The following is a 12849-nucleotide window of genomic DNA, read 5'->3' on the forward strand; positions in this document are numbered from 1 at the left end:
ACAATGATTCCAATACTAATTAGGAAGCAATAGTCTTTGGATAATATGAAATTCTTATATACTGATTGGGCAATAAACAAATATATAAGTACTTTTTTCTATATACCATTTAAAATATTTCAAATATTAATTAATAAACCACTATTTCCCACATGCTCCTTTAAATTTGTAATACATTTTTAATCATATAGTTTATATATACTGGACCTCAGCCAATAAAGTAAACAAATTGCCCAAGATCTCTAACATCCAAGGGATGGCCTATTGGAGACTGACAGGATTGATATAAAGTTATTTTTTGCTTTCTCTCTAAGACAGCTGTTCTCAACATTTAGAGCAAATAAAATTTACTGGGGCACATGTTGGAGCTAAGCTTCCCAGGCTTCAGTTTTTTATAAGATAAATGTGAGTTTACTGTGACACACAGAATTAGGGATATCTAGCATTCCCTTGGGTACATAAATCTAAAACAGAGATAAGATCATGGTTTAGAGATACATATTTCTAACTAAAGAGGTAATAAATAAGAGGTCCAGGGAAAACCCCTAAAACAATATACAAAATAGAATATCATAGACTAATGTGATGGAACCCATAAATCTAACTGTGGCAAAATCTCTGTATTTAAATGATAAACTAATCGTGGAAATATGAAGGGTTTGGTGGTGATTTTCCAGCTTTTTAGCTCATGAAATCATTGAATGTTACAAAAGAAATGGAATCAAGAAATTGTTTCATTCATGCTTATCTATTTATCAATAAGAAAACTTGCCTCAAAGAGATGAAATTATCTGGTTGAGGTCACACAGTTTATTGTAGAATCAAGACTGAGCTTAATGTTATTTCCAATCTTTTATACAAAGTCTAAATCAATTGTTGAGTCACCGTTGAATCCTGTACCAAGCAGAAATAACACAAGTTTTAATTCAAAAAGAAAATTTTAGCTGCAAAGGACATAAGAGGGCAACACTAATCCACCTTCAAACTGCAAAAGTGGCTGGTGTGCAAGTAAGGCCTTGAACTGTAATAATTCACACAGCAGGAAGAAAGATCAAAAGCAGATTAACCTTACTCTGAACTGGGAGTACTTCCGGGCTTGATTTAAAGTTATATCTTATGCGTGTGTGTATACCTATGCCTGTTCATGCATCTGTGTGTCTGTGTGTCTGCATGTGTGTGTCTGTGTATCTGTGTGCCTGTGTGTGTGTAGGTGTGTTTGAAAACACAGAGTGCTGGGGGACTGAGAAGAGTAGTGGAAGAAAAGCACATTTAGGAAATAAAAACACATTAAAAGTGGAGAGTTCACTGTGTTTTTAAGACAACATTTCACCTTGCAGATGTAAGGCTAACTTTGCAGGTATAAGGTGTCATTATGTAAGTGAGAAATTGTCTTTTTAAGAGCCCTGTGGAATTATATTCCTAATTTGACCTATCTATTTACCTGACAATATCCTAGTAAGGGAGTTATGCCAATAATAAAGCCCACTATCTAATGGTATTTCCAGTGACTAGTATCCTAAAACCTCCTGATGAGGATGGAAAGGATATATGAATTTATGTTGAAAACTGAGATTTTTTTCCATTCCCAAGGGGCACAAAATGATCATTTCCCCAGAGATATAAACTTTCTATTTGAATCATTACCTCCTTCTAATAAGCGTTAACTCCTTTCCTCCTCTGCATCCCAGTCTTATAGTCTACCTACAATTCGCTTTCTATGTACTCTGGCAAACTTATCCTAGATAACTCATCCTTCAGTTCTCAATTTAAATATCAACTTCTCAGGAAAATTTTATTTCACCTCTGACTGTCACCTCCCATTACCCAAACTAGGTTAAAACTTACATACAGTATTTAGGTCACATAACACTATACAGTGCATTGCTATCTCCATTATTACAAGGTTGAAGTTCATAAAGAATAAGTTACCTCCCCAAATTCACTCTACTAATAAATTGGAGAGTGAAGATTAAAATGCACATATTTGAATACAATGCCCATGTACTTTTTCTTCCTTCTTATACTTTCTATTCTTACTCATGCATTTCGCTATGACTTTTTGTTAATGCGGATACTGTACTACTTCTCTCCTCTCTGTGATTAAATATTCCCTATTTTATCAAGCCTATATTCTATTTCTCTCCTTTTGCGACTAACTGCTTTCCTCGTTTTACTTCTTCTATCAGTCTCATAAGCTTCCGCAAAGTGCAATCTGGGAGACCCATGTCTTTTGTGTTTTAAACTAAACCTCCTAAGCTATTTTAAAAAGTTGGTGTGTCATTTCATGATTGCCAATTCTTAATTTATTTGAAGAGATACAGCATTAGAATCTCTTGAAATATTTAAGATAATAAATGATAGTGATATAGGCAGCCCTAGCTTTGCACAGTGTGTGGGGTTTTAAAAATGACCATGCAAACTGAAATTGTGCAAAGCAACTTTAATAATAAATGGAAAGAATTAAGATCATTCAACTACTTTAGAATTTTTTATGTCAAAACATTAAAAACTCTCTTTAATAAATGTGATAAAAGGGATAAATGTACAGGGAAATGAAAAAATAGTAAAATCAGTATTTAAGTACATCAATTTTAAACGTTAGAAACATTGAGAATAAATGTCTTATTTGTACAAACCTTATCAAGAACAGTTTGAACAGTGCTTGCCTTCTCATATATGAATCATGATACAGGGCAAGCATCTTTTCTGTGCCTTGGTGAATTTTCATAATCTTAAATTTATACCAGCTTATGACCACATTCATTTTCATTGTCGTGTAACAACTAACCACAGACTTAGCTACTTAATACAACTCTTATATATTATCTCACAGTTCTCTAGGTCAGAAGTCATGGTGTACGTAGCAGAGCTTTGTGCTTAGGGTCTAGCAGGGATGAAGACAACGGGTCAGCTAGGTTGGGCTTTTATCTGGACACTCTGGGAAACAATCTGCTATCAACATAATTCAAGTTGTTAGAAGAATTCAATCTTTAGCTTATTGCCGTAGGTCTGAGGTCCCCATTTCCTTGCTAGCTGGCAGCTGGAGGCCATTCTCAGCTCCTAGATGCACCTGCACTTCTCACGTGGCCACTTACATCTTCAAAGAAGCAATGGCACATTGGATCTTTCCCACACTTCAAATATCTCCGATGTCTTCTACTTTCTACTTTTAAAGTGCTCCCATGGATGGGTCAAACACACCTAAATAATCTCCATATCTTAAGGTCAACTGACTTGGTATTTAATCTTACCTTCAAAATCATTTCATAGCAGTATTTAGTGTACTGTTTAGTTGAATAAAAAGGGGACAGGAGTCTAGAATTCTGTCTAGTATACAATTTCTTACCCTCTGCATTTTAACACTGTGATATACCTCTGACATATCCTTGAATGTCGAGTTTAGTGGCAGCTTTTCTTCCTCTGAAACATCTTTATCCCTTTTAGTTACAACCAATTTCCTTATTTATTCAATAATTTCTTCTTTATTGAGTTCCTCTGGCTGCATATCTTGGGCCTCTAGAATGTTGTCAATGTCATTGTTGCCATGATCAGCCATCTTCTAACCATATTTAATAGTACTTCAGTGTTAGCACTTTTTTCTTTGCTGCACTTTCACCTTTTTATTATTTCTTAATACTTTAAAAAACAACATGTAGATTTATCACTGAGAGACAAGAAGTCAACACAACTGCACACTTTGTTGTGTATGAACTGTTTCATTATGATTCATTCCTTCTTGTCTTTTCTCAGGTTGATTAAACTGAAATTTTACCTATATGTGGAGTTTTTAATTTTATTGACATACTTTTTTCACTTTTAGAAGTTCTTTCATTTGTAAAACTGCATTATCATCATTCATTCTCTTGTTATTTGCTCACATTTAAAATTCCAACTATTAAAGATTTCATTTATAGACATCATATTCCATATCTAATAGCTCCATTTACAAGAAAAGAGTTCTAAGTCTAGAGAGAGTCAGCAGAAATAAACTGCAGAATTAGAATTCCTTTCTTGTGAATGTAAATAGAATTATTAGATACAAAGTATGGTGGCTATAAACGAAATCTTTAAAGAAATAGATTTTTTTATTGCAAGCTTATATTTTGTGAAAATGTTGAGGTAGTCAAAAATTCTTTCAGGTAGTCAAGAGATACAATGTAATTTTCAATACATCATTTAATTCTCAGATAGAAGTTTCTCTCTCTGGCAGGGCAGGATAACTATGTGAAAGCAAGTGTATGGGTGGGTATATATTTCCAAAATAAATAATGATGATGCATCATTGTTATTATTTTAATCAATTCATCTCACCTAAGGCAAAGGCAGAGTCTTTCTCACTTTCTCCTGTCTATCATCTATCTAGTTTTACTGTGTCCATCCTTTTGCCACGGACGTAATCATTATTTCAGGTCTCTTGTATTTACAGTCTCAATTTGTGATGATCGGGACTTAATCTCCCATTCCCACCTGGTATCTAGATTTTTTTCCAGTGCAGTCTCATTTTTTGTTTTCACTGATATTGCTGGTTTGTTTGTATGTGTGTTAAAGAAAGAAATGGCTATTCTGTGTATTTCTTTTACTTCCTTGGGAAGATCACAATGCATTTAAGAGCATCTTTGTTGCAATTTATTCAACATACAAATATTTTACATCAGGAAGTCTTTTTCTAATATCTAGATCGTCACACACATGAAAGTGGAAGTCGGATTCAACATTTGGGGTATACATTTTATTACATACACATACATCCCTAAACAATATATAGCATTGGTTTGCCTATTATTAAGCTTCACATGAAGGGCAGTAAATTATAAGAATATATGTTTTACTAAAGATTTTATTTGTGCAGCTCTGGTTAATTTCTTTTCCCTTCTGTGTAGTGACTATATATTTTTTAGTGCATATTCATTGCTTTCTATTTTGACCTATTATCTATAATACCACAAGAAGTGGAAATATTGGGGTATTGGATATGCTTACCTTCAACTTCAATAGATATTTCTAAATTGCTTTCCAATACATTTTTACCAATTTACGGCCATCAGCAATGCTCCATATGGCTTTCAGATTTCATTATTTTTTAATTTTAATCATATTGAATAAATTGGTATTTCAGTTGTTTTTAGTTTGCATTTCTCTTAACCTAAGTGAACTTTGCATATCCTTTTTGGTCATTTGGATTTCTTCTTTTAATAATGAGCTATTGTTTTACTGTGTACATTAGCCGATTGCATAATTATTTTGTTAATAATCTTTTATCAGCTATAAGTACTGCAAAACTACTAGCACAATGAGTTATTGGTTTGTTTCTAGCATGATTTTATCAGAAGGTTTTATTATGGTCCAATACTTCAGTCTTTTCTCTATATTTGGTGCTTTTATCAAATAAAAATTTCCCTTACAATTATAAATATATTCTCCCATATATATCTAGAAAGTTTTGATGTTTTACTTTTCCACATTAAACCTTTAACCTGCACAGGAATTCATGTTGTGTCTGTAGTACATTTCTATTATTTATTTATGGATAACAAATTCCAGAATAATATATTGGTAATACACTGACTGTAATACCAATTTAGTCATATATCAGGATGACAAAAATGTGTGTGTTTCCATCTGATTCTGAACTCTATTCAACTGTTTGTTCCTGATCCCAAACTATAATATATATTTACATTTGTCAAAAAGATCTTATCTATTCTTACACCTGGCCTTTCATATAAATCTTATTAATGGCTTTGCCAAGTTCCATGAACATGTCTATTTGTATTTTAATCAAGATTGCTTTTAATTCACTTATTTAGAGCAATATTATACTTTCCATGAACATCCTCTCTCCATTTATTTGGGATTTTTTCCAACATATTAGAAGAAAACTTTATGATTTTTCTCCAAAAAAATCTAAAGCCTTTCCTGTTGTATTATTTCATAGGACCATTATAATTTTTTGCATTACATTCTAAATTTAGCTTTTTAAATGTTAGTATTATTTTGGATATTGATCTTATATCCAGCAACTTTACTATATTCTCATTCTTACAACAGTATGTTTGTACATTCCTTAGAATTATCCATAAGACATCATCTGAGAACAACGAGAATTTTGTTCCTTCCATTCCTGCGTTTAAAGAAAATGCTTTCAAGTAGTATTTAGCACAGTAATTGTTGTAAATTTTTGTTATATATCCTTTTTCAGTGTATGGAAGTTCTTTAGCCTTTGTATTCATATCGCTAATACCATTACTTTTAGGCAATGATTGGTATTATTACATTTTATCAAGTTATTTTTTGATATCTATTAAAATTTTCTTGAATAGTAATACGATGACTTTCTGAATTGAAATCTTACTGTCCTATGATTAACCCAATGTTTACTTTTGGTACCTTAAAGGAGCTGATTTGCTAACATCATTTTTATTTTTTAATTTAGATATTTGGCTTATATGGTCGTTTGCTGTATTGTCTGTAAAATTGTCTGGTGTTTTAATGTGTGTAACGGGGTAGAGATAGAATGGATTCTTTTAAGTTATAGATGTATACATTTTTAAAGTATTAACAATTTGAGTTACTTTTGATGAGTTGTATTTTAAGACTTCCTTTTTATCTATTTTCCAATTCAATGAATTAAAGTCGTTCATAAGTCTCATGTTCTTTGTATTCTAACTGTAGTTTTGTTTTTAAATTAGTTCTTTGATTTATAAAAATATTCTATTGCTTCAATAAAGACCACTGGCCTAGGAGTCATAACACCAGCATTTTACTTTTGCTTCTATCACTTGTGGATTTTTGTCTTAAACTGTGGACAAGTCGCTGCTGTTCAATGTATTTTCTCATCTCTAAAACCAATTTACCATTTCCTTTTTAGCTCACATATTTCCAATGAAGCTCAAATAATATGATTTGAAATGCTTTCATAAATGGAAAAAAACAAAAACAAAACCCAAGGGATTTATAGGTCTATCTGAAAAATCTTGTTGAACAAGCACATCACTTGTAATATTTTCCCCTAAAGTGACATCACAGGCATCTTTTGGAACATAAATGAGAATCAAAGAGCTTGTAACCCCTTCACTGCAGAGTGAAACTTCCATGTCTGATGTTATCTCTAACTGACTTGAATACTGGCAATTTGTTAACCAGAATTATTTTAAACACTAACATGAATGTTTAATAAATTTGCTTTTAGCACATATATTCTCACTTCATAAAACATTTTTTAAAAAACTGTGAGATACTTTAAAACACTTCACAAAGGTCTTAATATAGAAGGCAATGTTACTAATTTCTGCTTGACATTCAGGATAATTATGTACGACTTTTAGGGGAAGTGCTCAAACTCCAGATTAGGGATTGGAAGACATACAAAACCTCAGAAGTATTGTTAAAAACAAAATGAAAGACTTAAAAGTATTGGGGTAAATTTTTTCTAAAGTATTAAGAAAGAAATTATCTTTAGAAAGGCAGAATCATTTTCTGCCATGTATCATTTGCTTTTTCAGAGCAAGGATATTAGCTTAAAATTATGGTAAAATGTATATATTAAGATACACTGAGTTCCATTCAAAATAGATTATCCTTTACCATGGGCTTTTCGTAATAGAACTGGAATCATTTGTTCACTCATTCGGAAAAGGCAGCATTGTACATAGTTTGGTTCTTTCACTGGATGCTGCATAACCCTAAATTTGCAGGACTAGATTGAAAAAGAAGGCTAGGCAGAGTCTATCTATTTTGATAAAACTGCCACTTAGGAGAAAGTATTAAGGCTCAACAGTAATTTAACATTTTTTTACTATGTCAATGCCTATGCCTGAAAAACATATGCAAGTTTAAAAGATGAACAGAGTCCAGATAAAGTCATTTTTTAAAATTTTGTTTATTGTTATTGTTTACCATTGGGGAGATGCAGTTTATTTACACCAGCAGCCATAGGGGCAAGGGGAATACACAGTTAGTCAGCTATCTGTATAGAATGGACTACTTATGCAAAAATAAGAATCTCCAAAACAAAGGACAGTGGTGAGCTTCACTACCCTCCCCCAATGATCCCAGCATGCGATAATGCTAGGCAGTGGTCCCTGGGCATGCGGTGGTAGAAACTAATGTATGGAAGAAAAAGCCACAAACCACAGAAATTTTAAAGAACCCCTTTCCCCCATAACACACACACACTCAGATACATAATAGGATTACAGGGTGATCAATACACTTAATCAAGGAGAGGACAGGAATTCTGTTGTTAGAGGGAAGGTACGTAGGGAAAAGGAGAGTTCCTAACCACTGTCAACTACATGGTAGGGAGTATCTCTCCTCCAAAAAAAGTTTGTTTCCTCAGGGTACCTGTCAGACCAAGCCCACCTTATACCCATCCAGGGCAGGGGCTATTGCCCTTTTGGTAGAAAGAGGGTGGAAAATAAAGCCAAAAAGAAGGTACTGTGAACCATTACTCAAAACTACTTCCCATTTCTTTCTCCTCTGGTCAGAAGAAAAGGCCAGAAAGAAAACAGTAATAATACGGTCTGAGACCTGAGTTCTCTATCAGAAGCAAGAGTGACTGGACCATGGCCTTTCTCCCTTACCTTCATCCTGCTTCCAAGACACTGTTTTGAAATAAGCTAGTCTCATTTAGACCCTCCTTTCCCTCTGTATCCTCTTAGGAAATGGGAAATGTCTAACAAAAATGGCAAAAATAAAATTATTTTAGCTCCTGCCAAACTTTGATTTTTCAAAAGTTATCACGATTCTTGGATTAATCTGTAACCAGGCCCCAATTCTGATCAAGACTCTGTGGGAAGAAAGTAGTAATAATCTCAAAGACCAATCTCTATTTCTTTAACCCTCTCAAGTATTTAACCTAAAACAGTCCACAGTCCATAGTCCCTTCTGGGATAAGGAAGGATACATGCACAATAAGGGTTAGAGAATGGGGAAGAACCAACTCCATCCCTGTGTGTGTCCATCAGCCTTTACTGCTCTTCTGCTTAGGTCCTAAGAGGCAGTATCCAGCAAAGGTGGGAAGATAGTTGTTCTCATGAAGTAAGACACACCAGGAGAGCATAGTAGCAAGGCAGTCCTATTTAAGAGAAATGCTAAGGCATGACACTACCTTTTAAATACAAAAAATTAAGTTTTCTTCCAATTCCAACCCCAACAGAGAAAGCTGTAAGATTTTCCTCTGAATCTTCCACAAAAACAGAAAAAACAAAAACAAAAATCTTAAAGGAGGTCAAGGGAAAGGAACCTGGGCAGGTTTCAGAAGCAGTAGCATTAAAAGAGATGAATTGAAACTGGTAAATGTGAAAGCTGGAGTGGCAAGGAGCACCTGGGGTCATGAGCCGCACCAGATAGGCAGTGGAGCAAGGGACAGGAGGAACATGGAGCCAAGCCAGACACATGAGGCTAGAACCCTTATTGGAGCACAGAATGAGGTAAGAAAACATTTCAAATAAAGCAGCACCGGTTCTTGCTCATCTTGGGGCTCCCACTCCTTTACACTTCATAAACCTTGCTCAAGGAGTAAAGTGGAGGGTAGTTTTGATATGTGGCTCTTACTTCCCATCCTTCCCTATCCCATTCCCTGAAGCCAGGGAATTCTGGAGGTCTTTCCCTGACTTCCAACAATAAAAAGACAGCTCTTGTTGTCAAAAAGATCTGGGGGACTGAGTGGAAAGGACTGCCCCTTATGAGGAGCAGAGAAGGCGGTGACAGTTTGGATACTCACTATAGCCAAGTTCTAACTGCCCAACCAAAGGAACATGGGCATTCAACAAGACTCTAAACACAGTCAGATGAGAGATGACACAGTTCTGCTCCTTGGCTCCTAGCACTAACTCATTCACATTATCGAGGACAGCTGGAAGAGGCCTCCTCTGGGCTCAGTTTTTAAGCCACAGCCACCTGCACAGCCATAATGTTCTTCTATAGTTCAGTCCTGCCCTGGAGTGGGAGGCAGGTAGTAACCTGGCATAATGGCCAAGTCACACCCACAGACTGGCTAGGTAACCAGTAACTCAGAGTAAGAAATGAATGCCCTACCAAACACATGTCCACAGCATAATACATCCAGATATGAATCTTGCAGTTAGAGAGATCGTGCATAGTTGCAGAGGTCCCTGCTATCTCCCTAGGGGATAATAACTTAATCCTCAGCCTGTCTGGGACAACTAAGTCGTCCATTTGCCAAGCCTATGCCACCAGGCAAGAAAGAAAGAGGGCTCTGCTAAGCCAAAGGCTAGGTCTTGTCCCCAAGTCGGTTGAAATCATTGTAAATGCAGGACCTTTGGGAAACAGGTGATTTCGATGTTTCTTCTTGTCGAAGTCAAGGCCACAGACAGAACACTCCTATCAAATTTGATTGGGAATTTTTATTCTTGGTTTTCCCAAACTGAAATTGTTAGTATCCAGATCGCACACCTTTAATTCAGAGAAACTCAAATCAAAGGCTCACAGATCAGAGGAGCAGTCCCATTGAAGGCCACTGATTATGGCCTGACCAACAGTAATGTCCATACTGTCCAGGAGGCCCTTGATATCAGGCAGACAAAAAGGCTGAGGAAACCCAAAGGATTTTATATGCTGGGCAAACAACTGCTCACCTGTGCACTGGGGGGTACTACAGGATCTTGTGCACATCCTGGTGTTTTAGAGATCAATATGCAGACTGTGTGGCTCCTCCAGCCCAGGGTTTCGGATCTGACCCCAGGAAATACACTTAAAAAATGGATCTGAATTCCTAAATTCTCCACCACTTTGGGTTTTAAAATGCTAGGATCGTCAAGGGGAATTAGGACTTTTGTCTTTTTTTTTTTTTTTTTTTTTTTTTTACGCTTACTCTTCCAAGCCACAGGACCAGTCTATGTTATTGTCTTGGTCACTCTCAGACTCTCTCATGTTGCAGCTACTGGAATTCAGGAGGTGAGCGCTGCAGCTCCTGGGCAGGCCCATTCCCAGGTTCTCCAGGAAGGGAGCAAAGCGGGAGGCGACACGCTCCTTTGTCTTCCACTGGCTGAATGCCAAAATCCTTCACGCTACCAGTCTCCGCGAACTCCAGGTAGAAGTAGCCACACTTGACTGCCCGGTGAACCTCAAAGCAGAATCCCAAACAGGAATCCTCTATCAGATCTACGTATATCTCCTGCGCGATGGCCTCTAGCTTGTTAGTATCCAGGTTAGCCAACGAAATTTCCTCCATTTTAATCTGTAAGTGATCGTGGAGGGCGCTCCTTTTACTCACGGCAGCAACACGTCCGGCTCCGCGGGCCGCGCCTAGGCCTGGAGGCCTCTCAGGGCCGCCTTCTCTGGCGGTGGGGACGGTGACTTCCGCGGTGGCACAGGCAGCAGCAGCGGCGGCGGCGACTGCTTGGAAATCGCAAGTCCTTCGGTTTGTTTTGGCGTCTCCCGGGTTCTGGTGCTGTGACCTGCGCCTAGCACAAGACTCACCGCCAAACCGTCTCGTCGCCTCACCCAGCCGCCCGGGCCTCTTCCGCTCGCTGGTCGGGCCTCGCCCCGCCTCCCCGCTTCCGCTCCTCAGCGCGCTTGCGCACTGCTCCGCGCAGACTCGCAGGGCTTCGTCAGTGCAGCTGCCTAAAGTGCGTTTGAATTTATGAAAACGAATGGGATGAACTAAACTGTCATCTCACGTTCATTACCTCTGATTATGAAAGATTGCAAGGATGGTCTGTTATGTTATTTTATTTGTGGATTTAAACATTCGCTGATGAATTCGGCAACCATGCTTAATTAGTGTCCTCTGAAAAAAGTTAAAAATAATAATTACGTGCACTGTTGTGGTATGATCCGAAATATCATTTTAGGAACAGTTCTCTGGATACGTTTGAAATTTTGACTTACGCGATTGACTTGTGATCTTTTATAGTACTGCCGCAGTTGTCATTTAAATCCACTAGATGGTGCAAGGAAACAAATTGCAGTTTATCTTTCAGTCTATTTTTGAATGAAAAAACTAGAATCTAGGCACTAAAGGCATAATTCATATATATTGATAAAATAAACCTAAGGTATTTATCTCATTTATAAGGTCACTAAATTAGTGTGACTGAAGAGGGATGATAATATGCATCTCTAAAAGAGTTCAAAGAGAAAATTATGTATATGTTCTGTTTTGAAGAGGGAGAAAATTGGAAATATGTTAAATATACTGAGAGATAATGAAAGGTTTTTCTAAAGTTATGTGCATGAATTGTGAAAATGGGAGCCATCCTATCTGGATTTAAATCCTGGAGCTAATCCTTACTTCGTGGTTAAGATTAAACTAGAGTTTAAAAAAACACCTTGTGGCAATGCCTTACAATAAGCAATGGTTCAGTGTGTCAGCTATTTTTAATCATATTAGTTATGAGATTGAGTATGGGAAAAATCACTGTAGTTTTTCTTTTGTATTTTACTCATTTTTTGGTCCCCACCACCAGAATAGAGCAATAGCTGTTATCTTTATAACTTATCAATAAATAGCTCTAAATAAATAAAGAAAAAAATGTTAAAGTGTTTATTGGCGTCAGTCTGATTCTATACTTTGTATTTCAGATTAATTGAGAGACATGTATCTTTCCAAACAGATGCGAATGAACATTTTCTAATGTATGTGATCTTCAGAACACCTAAATAGTTTTAGAATTGATTGTTGATATCTCATTCTATATTTTCCTGAGTAGAGGATTAAGTTAAACCTATTTGATTTGTGTGTAGCTGGACTTGTATCCATCCAAATTTTTCTGATTTCATATTTTATCATTTTAAAAACCACAAACTAGCAAATATGGAGCCTTTTAAAAGCCTAGACTATTTAAGATTCATGTTCTATAATACTTCTTTTAAATCTAGGGCAGA

At 36.3% G+C, this 12849-nt stretch overlaps 1 protein-coding gene across 1 annotated transcript; it reads right to left on the reverse strand.

The window, feature by feature from the left end:
- Window positions 1-7860: 7860 nt before the first annotated feature.
- On the reverse strand, window positions 7861-11533 carry ATXN7L3B (ataxin 7 like 3B). Its single transcript, XM_012751026.2, has one exon. It carries the CDS (start codon window positions 11192-11194, stop codon window positions 10901-10903), a length of 294 nt encoding a protein of 97 aa, XP_012606480.1. The 5' UTR covers window positions 11195-11533; the 3' UTR covers window positions 7861-10900.
- Between the last annotated feature and the right edge of the window lie 1316 nt (window positions 11534-12849).

Source organism: Microcebus murinus, chromosome 10 (genome assembly GCF_040939455.1).
Source record: "Microcebus murinus isolate Inina chromosome 10, M.murinus_Inina_mat1.0, whole genome shotgun sequence".
Taxonomy (NCBI): Eukaryota; Metazoa; Chordata; class Mammalia; order Primates; family Cheirogaleidae; genus Microcebus; species Microcebus murinus.

Coding starts and splice junctions, on each gene's coding strand:
- ATXN7L3B (XM_012751026.2), bottom strand. CDS start 11,194: ATGGAGGAAATTTCGTTGGCTAACCTGGATACTAACAAGCTAGAGGCC.